Source organism: Stomoxys calcitrans, chromosome 4, assembly GCF_963082655.1.
Source record: "Stomoxys calcitrans chromosome 4, idStoCalc2.1, whole genome shotgun sequence".
Taxonomy (NCBI): Eukaryota; Metazoa; Arthropoda; class Insecta; order Diptera; family Muscidae; genus Stomoxys; species Stomoxys calcitrans.
Window position 1 is genome coordinate 145,998,084 of NC_081555.1, and position 19,775 is coordinate 146,017,858.

Consider the following 19,775-nt stretch of genomic DNA (forward strand, 5'->3'; position numbering starts at 1 on the left):
TGGAATGTCATCCTTTTTTGTTGAAAAATTTATTAGGAAAAGAAATTCAATATTCATTAAGTAGCTGAACGTGATGAATTCGATTGTAGAGATGTTGTCAACAGTCAGCAACGGAAGACACTTTATACAAACTTGCCCGAAGTGTTTAATGCAATCAAATGATGGATCTCTCCATATTAGATTGCAATCTATGGCATGTGCTTACAAATACAGTGGGCAGAAAAGCAGAGAAAATTTTTCTACAGAAAAAAATAATTCGACAAACTTTCAACAGAAATAAAATTTTCACAAAATTTTTAAGAGAATAATATTTTTTAAAAATTTTCCAAAACTTCCTGAAAAAAAAACTATATATAAAATATAGGAATATTGTAAAACGATTTTTTTGTCAATATCAAAAATTTTGGCAAAATTTTCCACATATGAAATATGAAAAAATGTTCTGTATAAAATATCTTTCGATAAAAAAATTATAGAAAATTTTTTTTTTAAAATTAAAAAATTTTTTAAACAAAATTTTGTAAAAATTTTCTATAGAAATAATTTCATCAATTTGTACAGAAAAAACTCGGTAAAATTTTTCCAAAAAAAAGTCAAAATTTACCAAACAAAAAAAAAATTCTGTAAAAATTTTCTGTATTAAAAAAATTTGTAAAAATTTTATATAAATAAAATTTTGCAAAAAAATTTTTTTACATAAAATTTTGACAAAATTTTCAATAGAAAATTTTGTATAGAAAAAATATCGTCAAAATTTTCTATAAAGAAAATTTTATAGAAAAAATTTCAAAATTTTTTATGGAAAACATGTTGTCAAAATTTTCTATAGAAAAAATTGTCAAAATTTTCTATAGAAAAATTTTATCAAAATTTTCTATAGAAAAAATTGTGTCAAAATTTTCGATAGAAAAAATTGTCAAAATTTTCTATAGAAAAAATGTTGTCAAAATTTTCTATAGAAAAAATGTTGTCCAAATTTTCTATAGAAAAAATGTTGTCCAAATTTTCTATAGAAAAAATGTTGTGAAAATTTTTTGTAGAAAAAATGTCAAAATTTTTCAAAATTTTCTATAGAAAAAATTCAAAATTTTCTATAGAAAAAAAGTTTGTCCAAATTTTCTTTAGAAAAATTTGTCCAAATTTTCTTTAGAAAAATTTTTGTCAAAATTTACTATAGAAAAAAAATTTTTTAACATTTTCTATTGAAAAAATTTTGTCAAATTTTTATTTAGAAAAAAATAAAAAAAATTTTTAGGTAGAAAAAATTTCCTTACAGCATTTTGACAAGAAATTCTACAAAACTAAAATGTTTGAAAATTTTTTTCAATAAAACTAAAATTTTCACAACATTTTTTATAAAACGTTTTGATGAAAATTTTTACAAAAATGATAACAAAAGATTCCAGGATGGAGTCAGTGAGCACAGGATGCTTTGTTTGAGTTGGATGAGAACTCGGTCTTCACTGACTGCTCCAGAATAGAGTCAGGGACGGACATGGGGGACTCGGAGGCATCGGAGTCAGACTGCCGGACGAGGGTACGTCCTTTCAGGCAGTGATCTATGTCATTATGTTTTGACCGCAAAAGGAGTTCCGGTGGATGGACCTGCCACCTTTAAAAGTTAGGATATATGTGGACAGTATGGCGGCGCTCAAGGCCTTGAATTTATGGATGATAAGGTCGAAGTGCGTGGCGAAGTGTTTGAGAGCACTGAAAAAATTTTCTCTTGAAAGGTTTTTCTATTATGTTTGCCTGTTATGGCTGGACAATAAATTATGACCATTAAAAGTAACTCAAAAGATATGAGGGATTTTTTTTGATTACTGCAAAGAAATTGACAGACGACAAATGCAACGCGCCACTGGTAGACGTTTCTTAGCGTGGCTGCGGCTATCGTCAGTAGTATAATGTTGATCTCTAGACGAATATATATAATCCATCAGCCATAAACGAAGATTTCGAAAAGTTTACTTCTTCTGATAGAAACTGCCACCTTCGAAACTCAGGATATAAGTGGAGAGTAAGGCGGACCTCTCCAAATGTGTGGCGGAGTGTTTGTGGGGCCATAAACAAAGTTTTCGAAAAGTTAACTGCTTTTGAATGGAGCTGCCACATTCGAAACTCAGGATATAAATGGAGAGTAAGGCGGCCCTCACGGCCTTGAATACAAATCAAAATCAAAATGTGTGACGTAGTGTTTGGGGCAGGGTTCTGAATTGACACCTGGCTCATGGCGTTGTGTTGGCCTGAGTTCCTGGATACTTCGGTGTTCTGGAAATGAGAACACAGATGAGTATGCCAGGAGGGAATGGCCATAGGCGGTGGCGAGGTGTGAGTCTTTGGATGGATGGTGGATTGCCAGGACACTCTGGCCAGCTGTTGATCGGAAGAGGACGAAGGAGTTGTTGGCCCTTGATAAGAGTAACTAACTACGATTACAGGAGTCATTAGCGGACACTATGCGATTAACCAAATGGCCGAGCCCATAGGAGACCCGCACAACATCTACATGAACGGTGTCTTAATGAGGATGAAGGAGGAGACGATCTAAAACCTGCTCTGCTCATGCCCGGGTCTACAGGGCCATAGGCTTTAAATCCTAGGAAGGCGGCTTTTCTCTGATCTCGGCGAACTTGCAGATGTGTCTCTGGGGAGTCTCCTCAGATACGTGGACGAGACGGGTTGGATTTAACTAGGGATGCTATAAAATCTTCAACACTCTGTCATGCATACGCAGACGCGAAGCACCAATCATTGACACTTGGCGATTAAATACTTGATTGAGTGTGGGCTTACGCCCCGGAAAAGCAATCGCAATCGTTTGCTTGTTTGTGTGTGTTCCTATAGACTCAGAAACGGCTGAACCGATTTTCTTAAAATTTTCAATGAGGGTACAAAATGAGCCCGTGGTGAAAAAAAGGGTACTACATTTTTTGATATCTGAAGGGGGAGCGGACCCTCCCCTTACCACAGTTATCAGAAACGCCAGATCTTAGAGATGGGTGGTACGATTTAAGCGAAATTTTGTGTGATCTTTTATAGTAACCTACAAACAAAAATTCGGTACCCAAATTTCTGATGGGGTACCTAGGGAGACGCCCCATCCCAAAACCTACCAAATATATATATATACACCAATCACAACAATATGGGACTTAAATGAAAGGTATTTAAGATTAGAAAACGTATCTGATATCCAATTATCGGACCAAGTATTTGGGGGACCACCCCACCCCCCAAAACACCCCTAAATCAGAAAAATTTATCGACCATGGCAATATGGGACTCAAATAAAAGGTATTTGCGAGTAAAATACTAATCTGATATCAAAATGTTCGACCAAGTATTCGGAGGGGATGCCCCACCCCAAAACCTACCAAATGTATTTTTATATACACCAATCACAACAATATGGGACTCAAATGAAAGGTATTTAAGATTAGAAAACGTATCTGATATCCAATTGTCGGACCAAGTATTTGGGGGACCACCCCAAACCCCAAAACACCCCCAAATCGGACAAATTTACCGCCCATGGCAATATAGGACTCAAATGAAAGTTATTTGCGAGTAAAATACGAATCTGATATCCAAATTTGGGACAAAGTTTCTGGAGGTCCACCCCTTCCCCAAAACAACCCCCAAACAGGACTTATTTACTGACCATGGCAATATGGGACTTAAATAAAAGGTATTTGAGTGTAGAATACGAATCTGATATCCAGATGTGGGATCAAGTGTTTTGGGGGGCCTCCCATCCCCGAGAACGTCCCCCAAAGAAGACAAATTTACGGCTATAGCAATATGGGGCTCAAATGAAAGGTCTTTGAAAGTAAAGCACGAATCTGATGTCAATGTTCGAGAAAAGTGTCTATGGGGCCACCCCACCCCCATAACACCACCCAAATAGGAAGTATTGGCTGATCATTGCAATATGAAGCTTAAATAAGAGGGTCTTTAGAGTAGAACTCGAATCTGATATATATTTTCAAAGCCAAGTCACTGAATGGCCGCCCCATCCCCCAAAACACTCACCAAATCGGACATGTTAGCCGACTATGGAAAAATGGAGCTCAACTGAAGGGTATTTGGGAGTAGACCATGAATGTGATTTCAATATTCTGGACCAACTGTCTAGGGGATGTCCCACCACCATAAGAACCCCCAACTAGGATGTATTTGCTCACCAAGCCAATTTGGGCCTTCAAGACAGGGGAGCTTGATATTCATAGTTTTTAGGGTGCATACCCCAAACCGGACATATTTGCTGGCTTTTTCAATAAGGGGTTTAAGTGAATGGTATTTGAGATTAGAAAACAAATTTGATATCCAATTTTAAGGCCAATCGCAATATTGCGTTCAAATATATGAGAATGGAGCACGTTGCTGATATGTTTTCAGGGCCCCTAAATCGGGCATATTTACCGATCATGTCAATGTGGGGCTTAAATGAAAGGAATTGGGGGGTAGAACAAGAATTTATACCCACTTTCGCAACCAATTTTCTGGGGATCTATCCCTTTCCCAAAATTTCCCACAAACAGCAATTTTTACTGAGCACCATCCTGTAAACTTTTCTCAAAACCAATGGCAATATGGGGTTTAAATAAATGGTATTTGAGAGAAGAGCACGAAGCTGATATATATTTTCAGGGCCAAGTGTCTGGGGGACCGCCTCACCACCGAAAACACCCCTAAATCAGAAATCATGAGAATATAGGGCTGAAATCAAGTATTTTAAGAATGGAGTAAACCATACATCCAAACTTAAATTCGTAGACCAATAAAGATCATATTGGATTCAGAAAAAGGCACTTATATTGTTAAACTGTTTGTCAAGCGACTTCTAATTGTCAAATAAATAAATATATATTCTAAGAAAAATAAATAAATAAATATTTCAAGAAAAATTTTGTTCCATGTAAAGTAAAAGAAGGCGTAGCGGAGCGGGCCCTGTCCAGCTAGTGTAGTATAAAATTACAACCATTTTCTCTACAAATAAAACTTTGATTTTTCCAAAGACCTATTTTATTTTTAAATATTTTTTGTTTAACTGTCAATAGAGAACTATTGAGAAAAATAAAAACCATATTCCAGTCCCTGAGATAAGCCAACTGTATCTAAATCACTGTCATTGCCTTAAGGATAGATATGAAAAAATGTCAATGTGGCATATAAAAGCATACTTAATGACATCCTTGTTTAGAGAGTACATTTCCTTGGGTCCTCGTCTATGTTGTACTATGCATAAAGTAGCAGAAGAGGAAGGAAGAGCTCATCATTCAACTTGAGTTGCCGCTTAATTCCAAAGGAAAGCAAAAAAAAAAGAATAGCATATTTGCAGCCGTATATGTGAGAGTTATGCATGTAGGTGTGTGTGTGTGTGTGTGTGTGTGTGTGTGTGTGAATCTATGAGGTACTTAAATTTAACAACGTTTTCATTTCACGTTTCTCATTTTTATGTTCTAGCTACAAAAAACCAAAAAAAAAGGAAACGAAGCAAACAAACAAACACATTATTCTTATTATTTACTTAGTTAATGTTTCAACAAGCGTGAAGTATGAAACTCCTTATCTTCGCCTCTCTCTATCATTTGGTTGGTCCTGTCTCTGTATCTTCTTACTGTTTGCCTTAGTGTTACATGCACAAGTACACATATCCTCCCAAGGCTATTGATGGCTACAAGTCTTCAGCGCAATCAACAACATAGCGCTTAGCTGTCGTCGCATTGCCAACTTTATCACAAGTGAGTGTAGGAGAGGCGCAGCAACAGCAGTGAATGTTGTTGAAATTTTAGCTAAACTGTTGGCAATCTTATGATAATGTCTCTTTCACTCTAACTCTCTCTTTGTCCTGCCGAAGAGTTGTGTTGGCTGTCAGAAAAAAAAACACACATACTTCAGTAGCTTCAAGTGTCACTTGGATATGGCTGGTATTGTTTGGAATATCGTTTTTGTCGTTCCCATCCCATATGCTTATGGAAATTGTTGAAGAGGAGTGATGAAGAGATGATACTAGTTTTTCGGTTATTTCATAAACGGAATACTATAAAAATATCATTAATGTGTGTTGATTTAGCTTCCTAAGTGGCTCTTACATATTGGATTAGCAAGTGTTATAACAGGGGTTTGGGGTTTATTTCCTTATGCTCCCATTTGGATCATTGTCATAATGCTTGCAATTTTTATTGTTAATATTAATCCATAAAAATTCAAATGCGTACTTTTGTATGGATTTTTTCTATTTATGTATATTCACATAAAATTTTTTAGGTAAAATGTGGATACACTTTAGGTAAATTATGTGTAGCGCACCCTGATTGTATTGTACAGTGTACGTATACGCAATGTATGCGCTGTTGATGTTGCTCATACGTCACCTGATCCGTTGAAATGAAAACGAAGGTGAAATAAATCATTATGAAATAAAGAAAATGTAATTAAAATAAGTATACGAAGCGACATTAAAACGTCATAATTTCATATAAATTATAACAAATAAAAACAGAAAGTTTTTATTTAATACGAATATAAATTAATCGAGAAATTAAATAAAATCATTGAAAACTTATGATGAAATATTGTGATACGCAATTGTCTCTTAAAGAAAATATCAGCAATTACAACGTTGTATATGTGACATGTTAGTGTAGCCGGGACTACTTATACTAGAATAAAGTGAATTAAAGCTTAACACAAGAAAATAAAATAAACAGAATAAGAGTATCTTAAATATAGACAAACAACTAAAATAAAACAAAAGTAAACCAGTAAGGTAAGGCAAAAGTCGTGCGGTGCCGACTATATAATTCCCTACACCACCTAGTGCATGTAGTACTTTTTATATGTAGAACTTATGACGAAATCTAGTCAGACTTTAATTTTGAAACCAATCGAAATAGCAATTTAGAACCTTGTAAGATTTTCCTACCAGAGGACAATAGATTTGGATTTCCACATCTTTAAAATATCATATCGGATAAAAGATTATATATTAAAACCTGTGCCAATTTTAATGACACATACTGGGACATAGAGAGAACATCTCACGCTTTATATTGTAGAGATGTGACCAAAATTTTGGACTTTACTGCCTTAAAAGTCCATAGCTGATGAAATATACGCATTGAAGCTATATCTAAACTAGGACTCATTTAAATGAAATTTTGCGCACGTATTTAGACGTCAATTTAAAGGTCTCATGCAAAATCGGACGAAAATTGTGGATTCTACAGCCTTATAAGGCCACATCGGATGAACGATAGATATGGGAGCTATATCTAAATCTAAACCGATTTTTATGAACTTTTGCACACATATGAAGACGTCAAATAAAGCACCTCATGCTAAATCGGACCACAATTGTGGCTTCTACAGTCCTAAAAGGCCAAATCGGATGAAAGATATATATGGGAGCTATAACTAAATCTGAACCGATTTTTATGAAATTTTGCACATACATTAAGACTTCACAAAAACGACACCATGCCAAATTTGATGAAGATTGGACCAAAATTGTGGCTTCTACAGCCTTAATAGTTCAAATCGGATGCATTATATATATGGGAGCTATATCTAAATCTGAACCTATTTTGATGAAATTTTCCAGATATAGTAAAAAAACAGTCCGTGCCAAATTTCGTGCAGATCGGTTGAAAATTGTAGCTACTACGGGCATTTAAGTGCATATCGGGCGCTACATATGTATGGGAGCTATATGTAAATCTGAACCGATTTTCATGAAATTTTCCACACATATTAGGACGGTAAACAAAACATCTCGCACAAAATATTTTTAAGATCGGACTAAAACTATGGCTTCTACAGCCTTAAAAATTCATATTGGATGAAAGATATATATGGGAGCTATATCTAAATCGGGAACGATTTTTATGAAATTTTCCATACATATGTAGACCTCAAATAAAATACCCAATGCAAAATTTTGAAAAGATCGAACGAAAAATGTGGTTTCTACAGCCTTAAAAAGCCATATCGGATGAAAGATATATGTGGGATCTATACCTAAATCTGAACGGATTTTTTTCAAAATCAATAACGTTTGTCCTTGGGCCAAAAAAGTGACATGTGCAAAATTTCGTGACAATCGGACCACAAATACGACCTGCACTTTGATTACAAGAATACATGGGCTCACAGACGGACTAAATCGAATCAGAAAGTGATTCTGAGTCGATCGGTATACTTATCAATGGGTCTAGCTCTTCTCCTTCTTAGCGTTGCAAACAAATGCACAAATCTATAATACCCTGTACCACAGTGGTGGTGCAGAGTATAAAAAGTGAAAAAATAACCATCTTGTTATATATAAAAATGATTGTTTGTCGGTTTGTTGTTTGTTCCGTATAGGCTCAAGAACCGATTACCTTGAAATTTTCACAGATTATGTAGTTTGGTCTGGAAGAAAACATAGGCTATATAATTTTTTGATATCGGAAGGGGGCAAGCCCACCCCCTTACCGCAAAAGTACTACCCAAGTGTACCGATTCGGACATTATGGGACTCTAATGAAAGGTATTCAGGAGTAGAGTACGAATTTCATATTAAAAATTGGGTACAGGCAATTGGGGTGGCCGCCCCAACCCCAAAACCCCCAAAACTAGGTTTATTGGACGAGCATGACAATATGGGACTGAAATAAAAGATATTTGGGAGTAGATTACGAATAAAGTCAGAAAGAAGGAATATGCTTTATAATTTGTTGATATCGCGGAAGAGGGTGGACCCTCTCCCGTTACCACAAAAACACCACCCAAAATCAAATGAAATGTTTTTGAAAATAACTTTAATGGTCAAGTTACAACCCCCGAAATACCCACTAAACCGGAAGTATTTACCAAGTCGGTAATATAGGACTCAAAGGAAACGCATTTGGGAGTAGAGTAAAAATTTGCCCAAAAACCGAGCAGGGGCAAACACACATAAATGAGTTCTTTCCGAATCAAGTTAAGTTTATCAATGATAAGAGACCTTTTTTTATAGCCGAGTCCAAACGACGAGCCGCAGTTCAACACCTATTTTTGGATAATTTTTTACATCACCATGCAAGCATTAAGGGATGATAACCACCGCATTCAATTTTGTCTGTTGTTTGCGCCAGGATTTGAACGCAGGCTTTCAGCGTCATAGGCGGACATAGGCTACAGTGGCACGAATTCGATGTTCACATTCAGGGTAGGGTGTACCCACCCTATAAAAAGATATTAGAGAGCTAAAGAAGGCGCAGCGAAGCGGGCCCGGTTCGGCTAGTATAAAATAAAGTAAAATAAAAAACAACAAGTAAAAGCGTGCTAAGTTCGGCCGGGCCGAATCTTGGGAACCCACAACCATGGATTCTGCTAAAATTTGTACAAAATAAATTTAGTTGAAGGGTATAATTTTATTCTACATACCAAAATTCAGTCAAACCAGCAAAAATTTAAGCTTCTATGTATTGAACAAGGATAATCGAGAGACCGGTTTACATGGGAGCTATATCGGGGTATAGACTGATTTGGACCGTACTTGGCACAGATGTTGGAAATCGTAACAGTTCGCCGCATGTAAAATTTCAGTCAAATCGGACAAAAATTGCAGCCTGTAAGGGCTCAAAAAGTCAAATCGGGGGATTGGTTTATATTGGAGCTATATCAGGTTATAGAACGATTTGGACCGTACTTAGCATACTTGTTAAAAGTCATAACAAAACACTACAAGCTCAATTTCAGCCTAATCGGACAAAAATTGCGGCTTGTAACGACTCAAGAAGCAAAATCGGGAGTTCAGTTTCTATGGGAGCTATATCAAGTTAAAGACCGATTCGGACCGTACTTGGTACAATTGTTGGAAGTCATAACGGAACACCATATTCCAAATTTCAGCCAAATCGAACAAAAATTTTGGCTTGTAAGGACTCAAGAAGTCAAATCGGCAGATCGGTTTATATAGGAGCTTAATCAGGTTACAGACCGATTCTGACCGTACAAGACGCCGTTGTTGAAAGTTATAACAGAATACCGCATGCAAAATTTTAACCAAATCGGACAAAAATGTTGGCTTGTAAGGGCCCAAGAAGTCAAATTGGGAGATCAGTTTATATGGGAGCTATATCAGGTTATAGACCGGTTCAGACCGTACTTGATCCCCTTAAGCACCCCCAAAATGGTCATGTTGGCCGACTATGGAAAATATGGGGCTCCAATAAAAGGTATTTGGGAGTAGACCACGAATCTAATATCAACCTTCGGGACCAGCTGCCTAGGGGACGTCCCACCCCATAACAACACCCCAAATAGACGTACTTGCTTACCATGACAATTTGGGTCTCAAAGGGAGTGGATGTCGATATTTATAGTTTTTAGGGCCCATACTCCAAACCGGACATATTTGCTGACTTTTGTAACAAAGAGGTTTCATTGAAAGGTATTCGAGATTAGAAAACGAATTTGATATCCAAGTTTGAAGCAAATGGCGATATGGGGTATATATATTATTCGAGGGTAGAGCACGATGCTGATATATTTTCAGGGCTAAGTGTTTTGAGGCCCACTCCCCAGAACACTCCTAAATCGGGCATATTTACCGACCCTGCCAATGTGGGGCTCAATGAAAGGTATTAGAGGGAAGAGTACGATATTGATTCCCACTTTCGGGACCAATTTTTTGGGGGTCTACGCCTTCCCACAAACAGCAATTATTTGCTGACCATCGCGGTATGGGGCTCAAATAAAGGTATTTTGGAGTAGTATTCGAATCTGATATGCAAATGTTGGACCATGTATTTGGAGCACTGCCCCTTACCCAAAGCACCCCCCAAAGAGTAAACATTTTGGGGTCAAGTGTTTGAGAATGCCTCATCTCATAAACTCCCCTTAAACCAATGGCAATATGGGGTTTAAATAAATGGTATTTGAGAGAAGAGTAGGATGCCGATATTTTTAGGGTCAAGTGTCTGGGGAACCACTTCACCCCCGAAAACACCCCAAAATGGGATATCATGACAATATCGGGCTGAAATAAAGACTTTAGAATTAAGTATGTCTAAAACCCAAACGTTAATGACCTTTAACCCTCCGAGATCAATAAAAACCGTGTGGGATTCAGATAAAGGCGCAGCGATGCGGGCCCGATTCAGCCATTATAATAAAAAAATTAATTAAATAAAATAAATTAAATGGCTTTGATTTTCGACTTCGACCTCTTATCGAGCTCAGAGATGGCCAGTCGGAAACTCTGACATAAGTATATGACATATATTTCCGACGTATAATATCGGGTTTTTCAAGAAAAGCGCTACATTTTTTTTTTTGATAAAACAAAAACAGTTGGGAAAATCAATGAAATTCTTTATTTCTCTTGCTTGACCACCATGGGCAGGCACGGGCACAATCGTCGCCGGCTTGTAGGCATAGACCATAGACTTGACGTACCCGCACAGGAAAAAGACTAACGGCGTCAAATAGCACGACCGAGTCGGCCAATCGACTCAACCGATTCGTGAGATAACACGTTTTCCAAACTTGGTTGCCAATAAATTGATTGTGACAACCGCTGTTTGGCTTGTGCCGCAGTTCTGTTGGAACCACATGTCCTCCAAGTCCATATCATCCAATTGTTGAAAGAACTTAATTAACTAAAGATCCAAATTTTAGCGAAATCAGAATATGAATGCGACTCAAGACCTTAAATCGGGAGATGAGTTTATAGCGAGGCTTTATCCAAATATCATCCAATCCTGGCCATATTCGGCGCAGATGTCGACATAGTAGATGGCTTATTATTGCAGAGCTTTGATCTACAAGTATGTGCTTATTGATATGATGAAAATCTCACCTTTATTCTAAAAATTTTGTATATTATTTGTATATTCTCTTCTGAAGCTAGATTAAGTAGCAACGAAAACAATATTCCAACAACACAAAACACAAAAAATAATTGAATATAATTTTTTGGCATTTAAAGACATTTCTCTTACACAATAGTGAAAAAAAGTAGTTGTAAACTAAATTGCCAAAAAATTTAAACAAATTCTTTCCAACGTTTAAATATATACTAAATACTAGCGGCTGTTTAAATTTATGGCAGACAGCTGCATTTTCTCATTTCACTTTTACAAGTTTACAAAATATTTCTAAATTAAAAACGTAAAATCTCTGAGATATTTTCCATTGTAGCTTTATATAAGTACATGAGAATGTGCGTTTTGTAAATTTCAATAAATAAATCTTTGTTTCTTTGTTTCTTGCTTTGTTTTATTTACAGGCTTCCTTGGTAGTTTTCTATCAAAAGGCTTGAAAACCAATCAATTAGAAGTGAACACCGATGAGAAAACCCTACGACCCATAGCACGCCTCAAAGAGCCACGTGACCTATTTGCCCTGCCCAAAGATAAGGATCATGACTGCTCACAACAGGCCCCCAGATGGCCGATTGAATGTCAGGTATGTAAAACCACATTATTTCTTGTTCAATAATTAACAAATATGGTGGTCATAAGTAACTAGTTGGTGATGACAACAAATCTTTATTAAGGGAATAACCACCGTTCTAAAATCTTTTATGTTCTCGCCATGGGCCCGAAATTCTAGCTAAAAATAAGTTTTCTAGAAAAATTATAAGGTATTGAGTTGTTGATAACTACCATAAGGGCAAGCTTTAAGTCGAAGTGATTTCACCCATACGACATCCCAACGATTAAGGAAGTGTAGATGAGAAAGTATCATGGAAAAGCGTGCAAAGTTCGGCCGGGTCGAATCTTATATACCCTCCACCATGGATCGGATTTGTCATGTTCTATGTCCTGTATCTCTTTATAGGATAATTTAAAAATAATGGATAATGGATAAGATTTCCTACGCTATTGGAACTTTATCAGTTTATGAACCGATTTACGTCATACTTGGCTTTGATGTTGGAGGCCATTGTATATGCCATTGTGGAAAATTTCGAGAAATAAATTCGGGAGATTGGTTTGTGTTGGAGCCATATCAGGCTACGGACCGATTCAGACTACACATATCGCGTCGAAAACACAAAAAAGTCGTTGCGCAAAATTTAAACCAAATCGGATAAGACTTGCGCCCCCTAGAGGCTCAAGATATATAAGCGGGAGATCTGTTAATATGGGAGCTATTTCTGGATTTAAACTGATTCAGACCATATTTGGCACGTATGTTAGAGAACATAGGAAAAGTCGTTGTGTAAAATTTAAACCAAATCGGATAAGAATTACGCCCTCTAGAGGCTCAAGATCGGATTATATGGAAGCCAAGTATGCTCCACATCCGTCCAAAACCAGATAGGACGGATGTGGACCATACTTGGCATGTATTTTAGAGATCATAGAAAAACCGAGATGATAGCGTGCTTGGATTACCAGTGCAGGGTCGTGGGTTCGATTGCCGCCTGAAGCCTTGGTCTGTCGCTAATGTGGTATCGCAATGGACTTAAAATTGTCCGTTGAGGATTGCCACTCTTACTTAACGCTGATCTTACCTAGTTTCCACATAGGCATTGTTTAGTAAATTTGCTGTGCAGGCTACAAAAATTATAAGTTGTAAAAAATAATTTGCTTAGGGCACCTATGGAGTAAAACCAACACGGTTCTTCATAACGAAATTTATGGTCAAGGAAGACTTGAGGAGCTTCAAACCATTTAAGTCACCTGATGGACCTGATGTAATATTTCCGGTGTTTCAACAAAAGGAGGCCAACTATCTGGCACCTCATCTGACTTCAATTTACACAGCGTGCATAGGACTTGCATATACTCTGAAAGCCTGCCAGGAGGCAAGTGTGGTATTTGTACCCAAGTCCGGCAAGTCAATTTATGCGGCACAAAAGGCCTATTTTCAAAACTATTATTTTGCTGGATAGTGCTTCAAAATTCTAAGAAAAAAACTAATAAATATATATTTTAACAATTCTTTTTGAAATTTGCAGACGAAAACATCCTTAAAAAATTAAAAACAAATGCTGCACGATTTTTTTTACAAAAATCCCCAAAAAAAACCCCTTTCGGACAAAAAAGTTTTAAATTGGTTTTTTTTTAGTTCATTTTCTGTGGATGCTTCAAATATTGTCAGGTTCAAAGATTTTTTTGCATGGGTTTAGAAGACATATGACGCAAAAAAAAAAACATGTGTCCAAATAAGCTTTGGAATTTGAAAATGGTTTCTCCATTTTTTTTATAAAAAATTGCCTATTTTGAAGCACATATAGCACCCGTTTAAGTTTACATATCTTGTTCAAATTTCGCTTAAAAAGCATTTACAATAGGTCCTCTTCACCCACAAGGAAGACAAAGCTAAAGTATTAGAACAAGTTTTTTCAATTAAGACTAATGACCAAAAAATTAAAAAAAAAAATATATTTTTTTCAAATTTGTTGACTTCCAAAGTGTATAACTTTTGACTGAATTATAAAATGTGGATACTTTTGCGACAAAGTTGTTGTAAATTTTGTCACAAATCCAAACCATGTATAAAAATGAGAATCGAACCTCGAATGCCTTCGCAAATTGCAAAATACAAAGCCAATCTCGGCCAAATATTTCAACAAAATCAAGTAAAAATTAAAACTCGTATATCCTCGAACCCAGAGGAAATATTGTATAGGAAGCACTAAATCGGACCACAAATGAAGATTTGGCAGCCCGAACAATTTGTCGTAATGTCGTGGTGAACAACTATAGGGGCCATGCCAAGGGGCGCCCGGACAACCTAGGGTCTTGCTTTGCTCACAATCTCCCGAATAGCTCGGCTCTAACCATTTAAAATTTCAAAGAGATGTCTCATCCCTTCTCACACGGCATTTTTTATTAGTTTTTGTTGATTTTATCCCACTGTGCGACGGGAGTACTAGATCGCCTTTGACATGACATTGTCTAGATCGACTTTAAATGTCATGTCGATCAAGAATGTATACTTTATGGGGTTTTAGACCAAATTTTCGATGTGTTGCAAACGGATTGACGAAATTAGTATACCCCCCTCCTATGGTGGAGGGTAAAAAAAGGTACGACAATTCAAATCAAAGCCAAAAGCGAGATAAGGAGATGAAAATCGTGTTGATTTGTCTTTTCCGTATTTCGTATAAAAACGATGACAAACTTATACATCTAGTTTGGAGAAACAGACCACCCGTCTTGGGTATAAAGACTAGCCTGATTTCTCTCCATGTTCTAGCTAAATAGAACTATGTGTGGAAAATTCATTTTAGTTATGGTAAGAATTCCTGCAGTAATGCTGAGAGGATCTTGTCTGCTTCGGCCTGATCTGAAATGTCGTGCGATTTGTACCTGGGCCTTCATGGCCATAAGAAGTCATACTAAGGACAACGTCTATAAGCCTCCAACTGTAAATCACAGCCAAATATATCTATTGTCTCATGGCGACCGTAATAATACAGTCAACCTTCTGTAATATCGACCCCCTTTCGGGCATTCTATTGGGTTGCCCAAAAAGTAATTGCGGATTTTTTAAAAGAAAGTAATTTCATTTTTAATAAAACTTAGAATGAACTTTAATCAAATATACTTTTTTACACTTTTTTTCTAAAGCAAGCTAAATGTAACAGCTGATAACTGACAGAAGAAAGAATGCAATTACAGAGTCACAAGCTGTGAAAAAATTTTTCAACGCCGACTATATGAAAAATCCGCAATTACTTTTTGGGCAACCCAATAGATGCAGATTCGCATATCAAATTGCAAATTTTGCCCATGAACATTAACAGGGGCTAACTTCTCACTGCAGTCCGATTCAAGTTTAAGCTCAATGATAAGGGGCCTCCTTTTTATAGCCTAGTCCTCTTTGGAGAGAAGTTTACATGGCATAGACCTCACAAATGTTGCCAGCATTGGGAGGGGAAAACCACCGCTGAAAATGTGTTTTTGATGGTTTCGCCAGGATTCGAACCCAGGCGTTCAGCCTCATAGGCGGACATGCTAACCTCTGCGCTACGATGGCCTCACAGATTCGCATATCATGGTCCTTAAAACCATTGCGGGGTTGGTTAACTGACGGGGATCCAATTTCAATTCTTTCCAATCTTCACGTTATTTTTGCATTTTTTTTTTGCTCAAATCTTTAAAGCTTAAAAAAAAATGTCTCTACCTGATCACACTGACCCCTAAAAAACACAAACACATTTACATAACCGCATATATGTACGTACATAAGTGAGTTTTGTTTTTAATAAAGCATACTACCAACTGACCACCTATTGGAAGTTTGAACTTGTAACGTGAACAAAATATGGACTGAATCATGTCATAAACCAAAAAGCCCAAAACAAGAAATGACGTCCTTTGTGGCAGCAGCAGCAACAACAATAAATAAAAAAACACAGGTTTAGTGGAAGAATGCATAAATTGTTGAATAGCCAGAGCACATATCTGTTGTTATGAAGTCTGTTTTGTAAGAAGCTGTAGCTGGCAACCTGCACGTGTACGTGTGTGTGTACGAAGCGAATGAAGAGCAACTGTAGTAGCTATCCATCGTGATGGTGGTGGTTATGGTGGAAGTGGTTGTGGTCCTGGCCTTACATCTGTGTGCGTGTATGCAAAATACATATGGCTCTCTGTGAATACCAATTCATATTGGTATGTAATAAATGACCCAAGCTGTCATGTAGGTATATATGGGTGTGTGTGTGTGTGTGTGTGTGAGCTTACACATAACCTTAGCATCAGGCCCGGAACTTGGTTCGTTGTTTTTTTTTTTTTGCACAACGTTGTTGCAATACCTAGAAATGGAAAAAAAATTCAATTTTCCTTGTTAAATTTCCCTTCTGAAATGAAAAATTTCAAACTTTCGTTTCAAGCACCCTCTCACCCTATGCATAACTGCCTTCCACTCTTGGCATTTTCTAGCAATTACAGGCCCTTTAGTCTTTGCTCTCTTTCTCTCTGTTGCCCATGGTGGGTAACAAAACTTTTTAACGCACCCACATACCAGTCAAATTGTTTTGGCAACAACAAAAACCAGTTAAGGTAAGGGAGGCTGGCTGAGACTGAATCTGAAGCGAAGCTTTTTTCCACCAAATAATGATTGATGAATTTTCATGCAGCATTTCCTGTTTGTTCTCTGTGGGTTTTTTGAGTTTTCACTTAACGTCAGCCATACATGCCTGGGCGGGTGATAAGTTTTGACTTCCAATAAATTTTATTACATAAATTTGATTTGAAGACTAAGACCCTCATAAAAACCCATAGTGCTGGATAGGCAGTAAAATATTGTAAGGGTCGGTTTGTTTTCCTGCCATTAGCCTTTTCAAATGGCCATTGGTGTGATTTACGATGGTATAGCAGGGCCATAGTAGGGCAGTAAAATTGGAATTGGAATTCATCGATTAGAAGCAATTTCAGTGTTAAAAGATTGATCGATTGACTGATTGAAAAGGGGTTGCTGTTCGAAAGGAAAGGAGAAAAAAAAATAAAACCCACTAAGAGGAATAAAATGGTTTCTGGGGAGTAAATTTAATAATAGGCTTTGGAAAAACGCTTGTAAAATTTTGTGGTAGATTGATTTGAAGGGAGAACAAGCATTTTATTTGAGAGCATTCTCACCAAAAATTTTAAAGTTGGCTTCAAGAGTTTAAAGCAGGACAATCAACCTAATAGAATTTAAATTAAAACCAGTAAAGAAAGGCAAAATTCGGGCGGAGCCGACTATATAATACCCTACACCCACCCTACAAATATAAATTCGGACAATATAAAGATATGAGAGCTATGAAAGAACTATATCTAAATCTGAATCGACTATTTGAACAGATCGTTTGAAAATTGTTGTTACTACGGACATATAAGTGCAATTCTGGCGATAAATATGTATGGGTGCTACACCAAAGCTGAACCGATTTTGATGAAATCTCGCACATATATTAGGAACAGTAACAAAACAATCCGTGCCAAATTTTGTGCAGATCGGTTGAGAATTTTAGCTACTACAGCCATTTAAGTGGAAATCGGGGATACATATATATGGGAGCTATCTGAACCGATTTGGATGAAAATTTGTAAATATGTTAAAATCAGTAACGAAACAGTCCGTGCGAAATTTTGTGCAGATCGGTTGAAAATTGTAGCTACTATGGCCATTTAAGTGCAAATTGGGCGATACATATATATGGGAGCTATATCTAAATCTGAACCGATTTGGATGAAAATTTGCAGATATGTTAAGATCAGAAACAAATCAATTGATGGCCAATTTTGTGCAGATCGATTGTAAATTGTAGCTACTATGGCCATTTAAGTGCAAATCGGGCGATACATATATATGGGAGCTATATCTAAATCTGAACCGATGTTGATGAAATTTTGCAAACAAGTTAAAATCAGTAACAAAACAATTCGTGGCCAATTTTGTGCAGATCGGTTGAAAATTGCAGCTACTACGCCTATTTCAGTGCAAATCGGGTGATACATTTATATGGGGGCTATATCTAAATCTGAACCGATTTTAATAAAATTTTGCAAATAAGTTAAAATCAGTAACGAAACAGCCCGTGCAAAATTTTGTGCAGATCGGTTGAAAATTGTTCTTACTACGGCAACAGTTCTTACAGTGCAAATCGGGCGATACATATATATGGGAGCTTTATCTAAATCTGAACCGATTTTTATCAAAATCGATAGCGTTTGTCCATGGGCCAATAAAGTGATATGTGCAAAATCTTGTGATGATTGGAAAACAAATACCACCTGCACTTTGATTACAAGGATACATGGACTCACAGACGGACAGACGGACATGGCTAAATCGTATCAGAAAGTGATTCTGAGTTGATCGGTATACTTGCCAAAGGGGTTAGCTCTTCTCCTTCTTAGCGTTGCAAACAAATGCACAAATCTATAATACCCCGTACCACAGTGGTGGTGTAGGGTATAAACATGCATGTAAATTGTAAAAAAACGAGCTTAGTTCGTGGCCCGGCCCAATCTTGTATATCCCGCAACATGGATCGCCTTTGCCAAGTTCTTTATAGGCAAACAAAGAATAATGGTTAAGAATTGTTTTTTTGGTTATAAACCAATTTAAACCACATTTGGCACGTATCTTGAAGGTCATAGCAGAGGTCATTGTGGAAAATTTCAGCCAAATCGGATTAGAATTTCGTCCTCTAGACGATCAAGAAGTAAAATCACGAGATCGGTTTATTTGGGAGATATATCAGCTTGTGGTCCCATTAAGACCATACTTATACGGCTATAAAGACAGTTACTGTGCAAAATTTCAGCCAAAGCCATCACCCGTCCCATCACCAGTCCCACCACCTTTTCCATCACCCGTCCCATCACGCGTCCCATCACACGTCCCATCACACGTCCCATCACGCGTCCCATCACGCGTCCCATCACGCGTCCCATCACCCGTTCCATCATCCGTCCCATCACCCGTCCCATCACCCGTCCCATCACCCGTCCCATCACCCGTCCCATCACCCTTCCCATCACCCGTCCCATCACCCGTTCCATCACCCGTCCCATCACCCGTCCCATCACCCATCCCATTACCCGTCCCATCACCCGTCCCATCACCCGTCCCATCACCCGCCCCATCACCCGTCCCATCACCCGTCCCATCACCCGTCCCATCACCCGTCCCATCACCCGTCCCATCACCCGTTCCATCACCCATTAGATTAATATTTCATGAGTTACAAATGGAATCACGAATCAAGTATACACCCCATACAATGGTAGAGTGTATACAAAATATTCCTTCTTAGGTACATTTTTGAACATTTCAAAATTTTAAGAATAATT

General features: G+C 37.3%; 1 protein-coding gene and 1 long non-coding RNA gene across 9 annotated transcripts in view; one reads left to right on the forward strand and one right to left on the reverse strand.

The window, feature by feature from the left end:
- The window catches only part of LOC106082675 (cytosolic carboxypeptidase Nna1), a 334,059-nt gene that overhangs the window by 95,444 nt on the left and 218,840 nt on the right, over positions 1-19,775 (forward strand). For all 8 annotated transcript variants that reach the window (XM_059367893.1, XM_013245327.2, XM_013245329.2 and 5 more), the window contains one exon: positions 12,263-12,441. In XM_059367893.1, coding sequence (XP_059223876.1) covers positions 12,263-12,441 — 179 coding nt within the window. The remainder of the gene's footprint in view (positions 1-12,262; positions 12,442-19,775) is intronic.
- The window catches only part of LOC131997249 (uncharacterized), a 258,295-nt gene that overhangs the window by 15,305 nt on the left and 223,215 nt on the right, over positions 1-19,775 (reverse strand). The gene's annotated exons all lie outside the window — the stretch shown is intronic.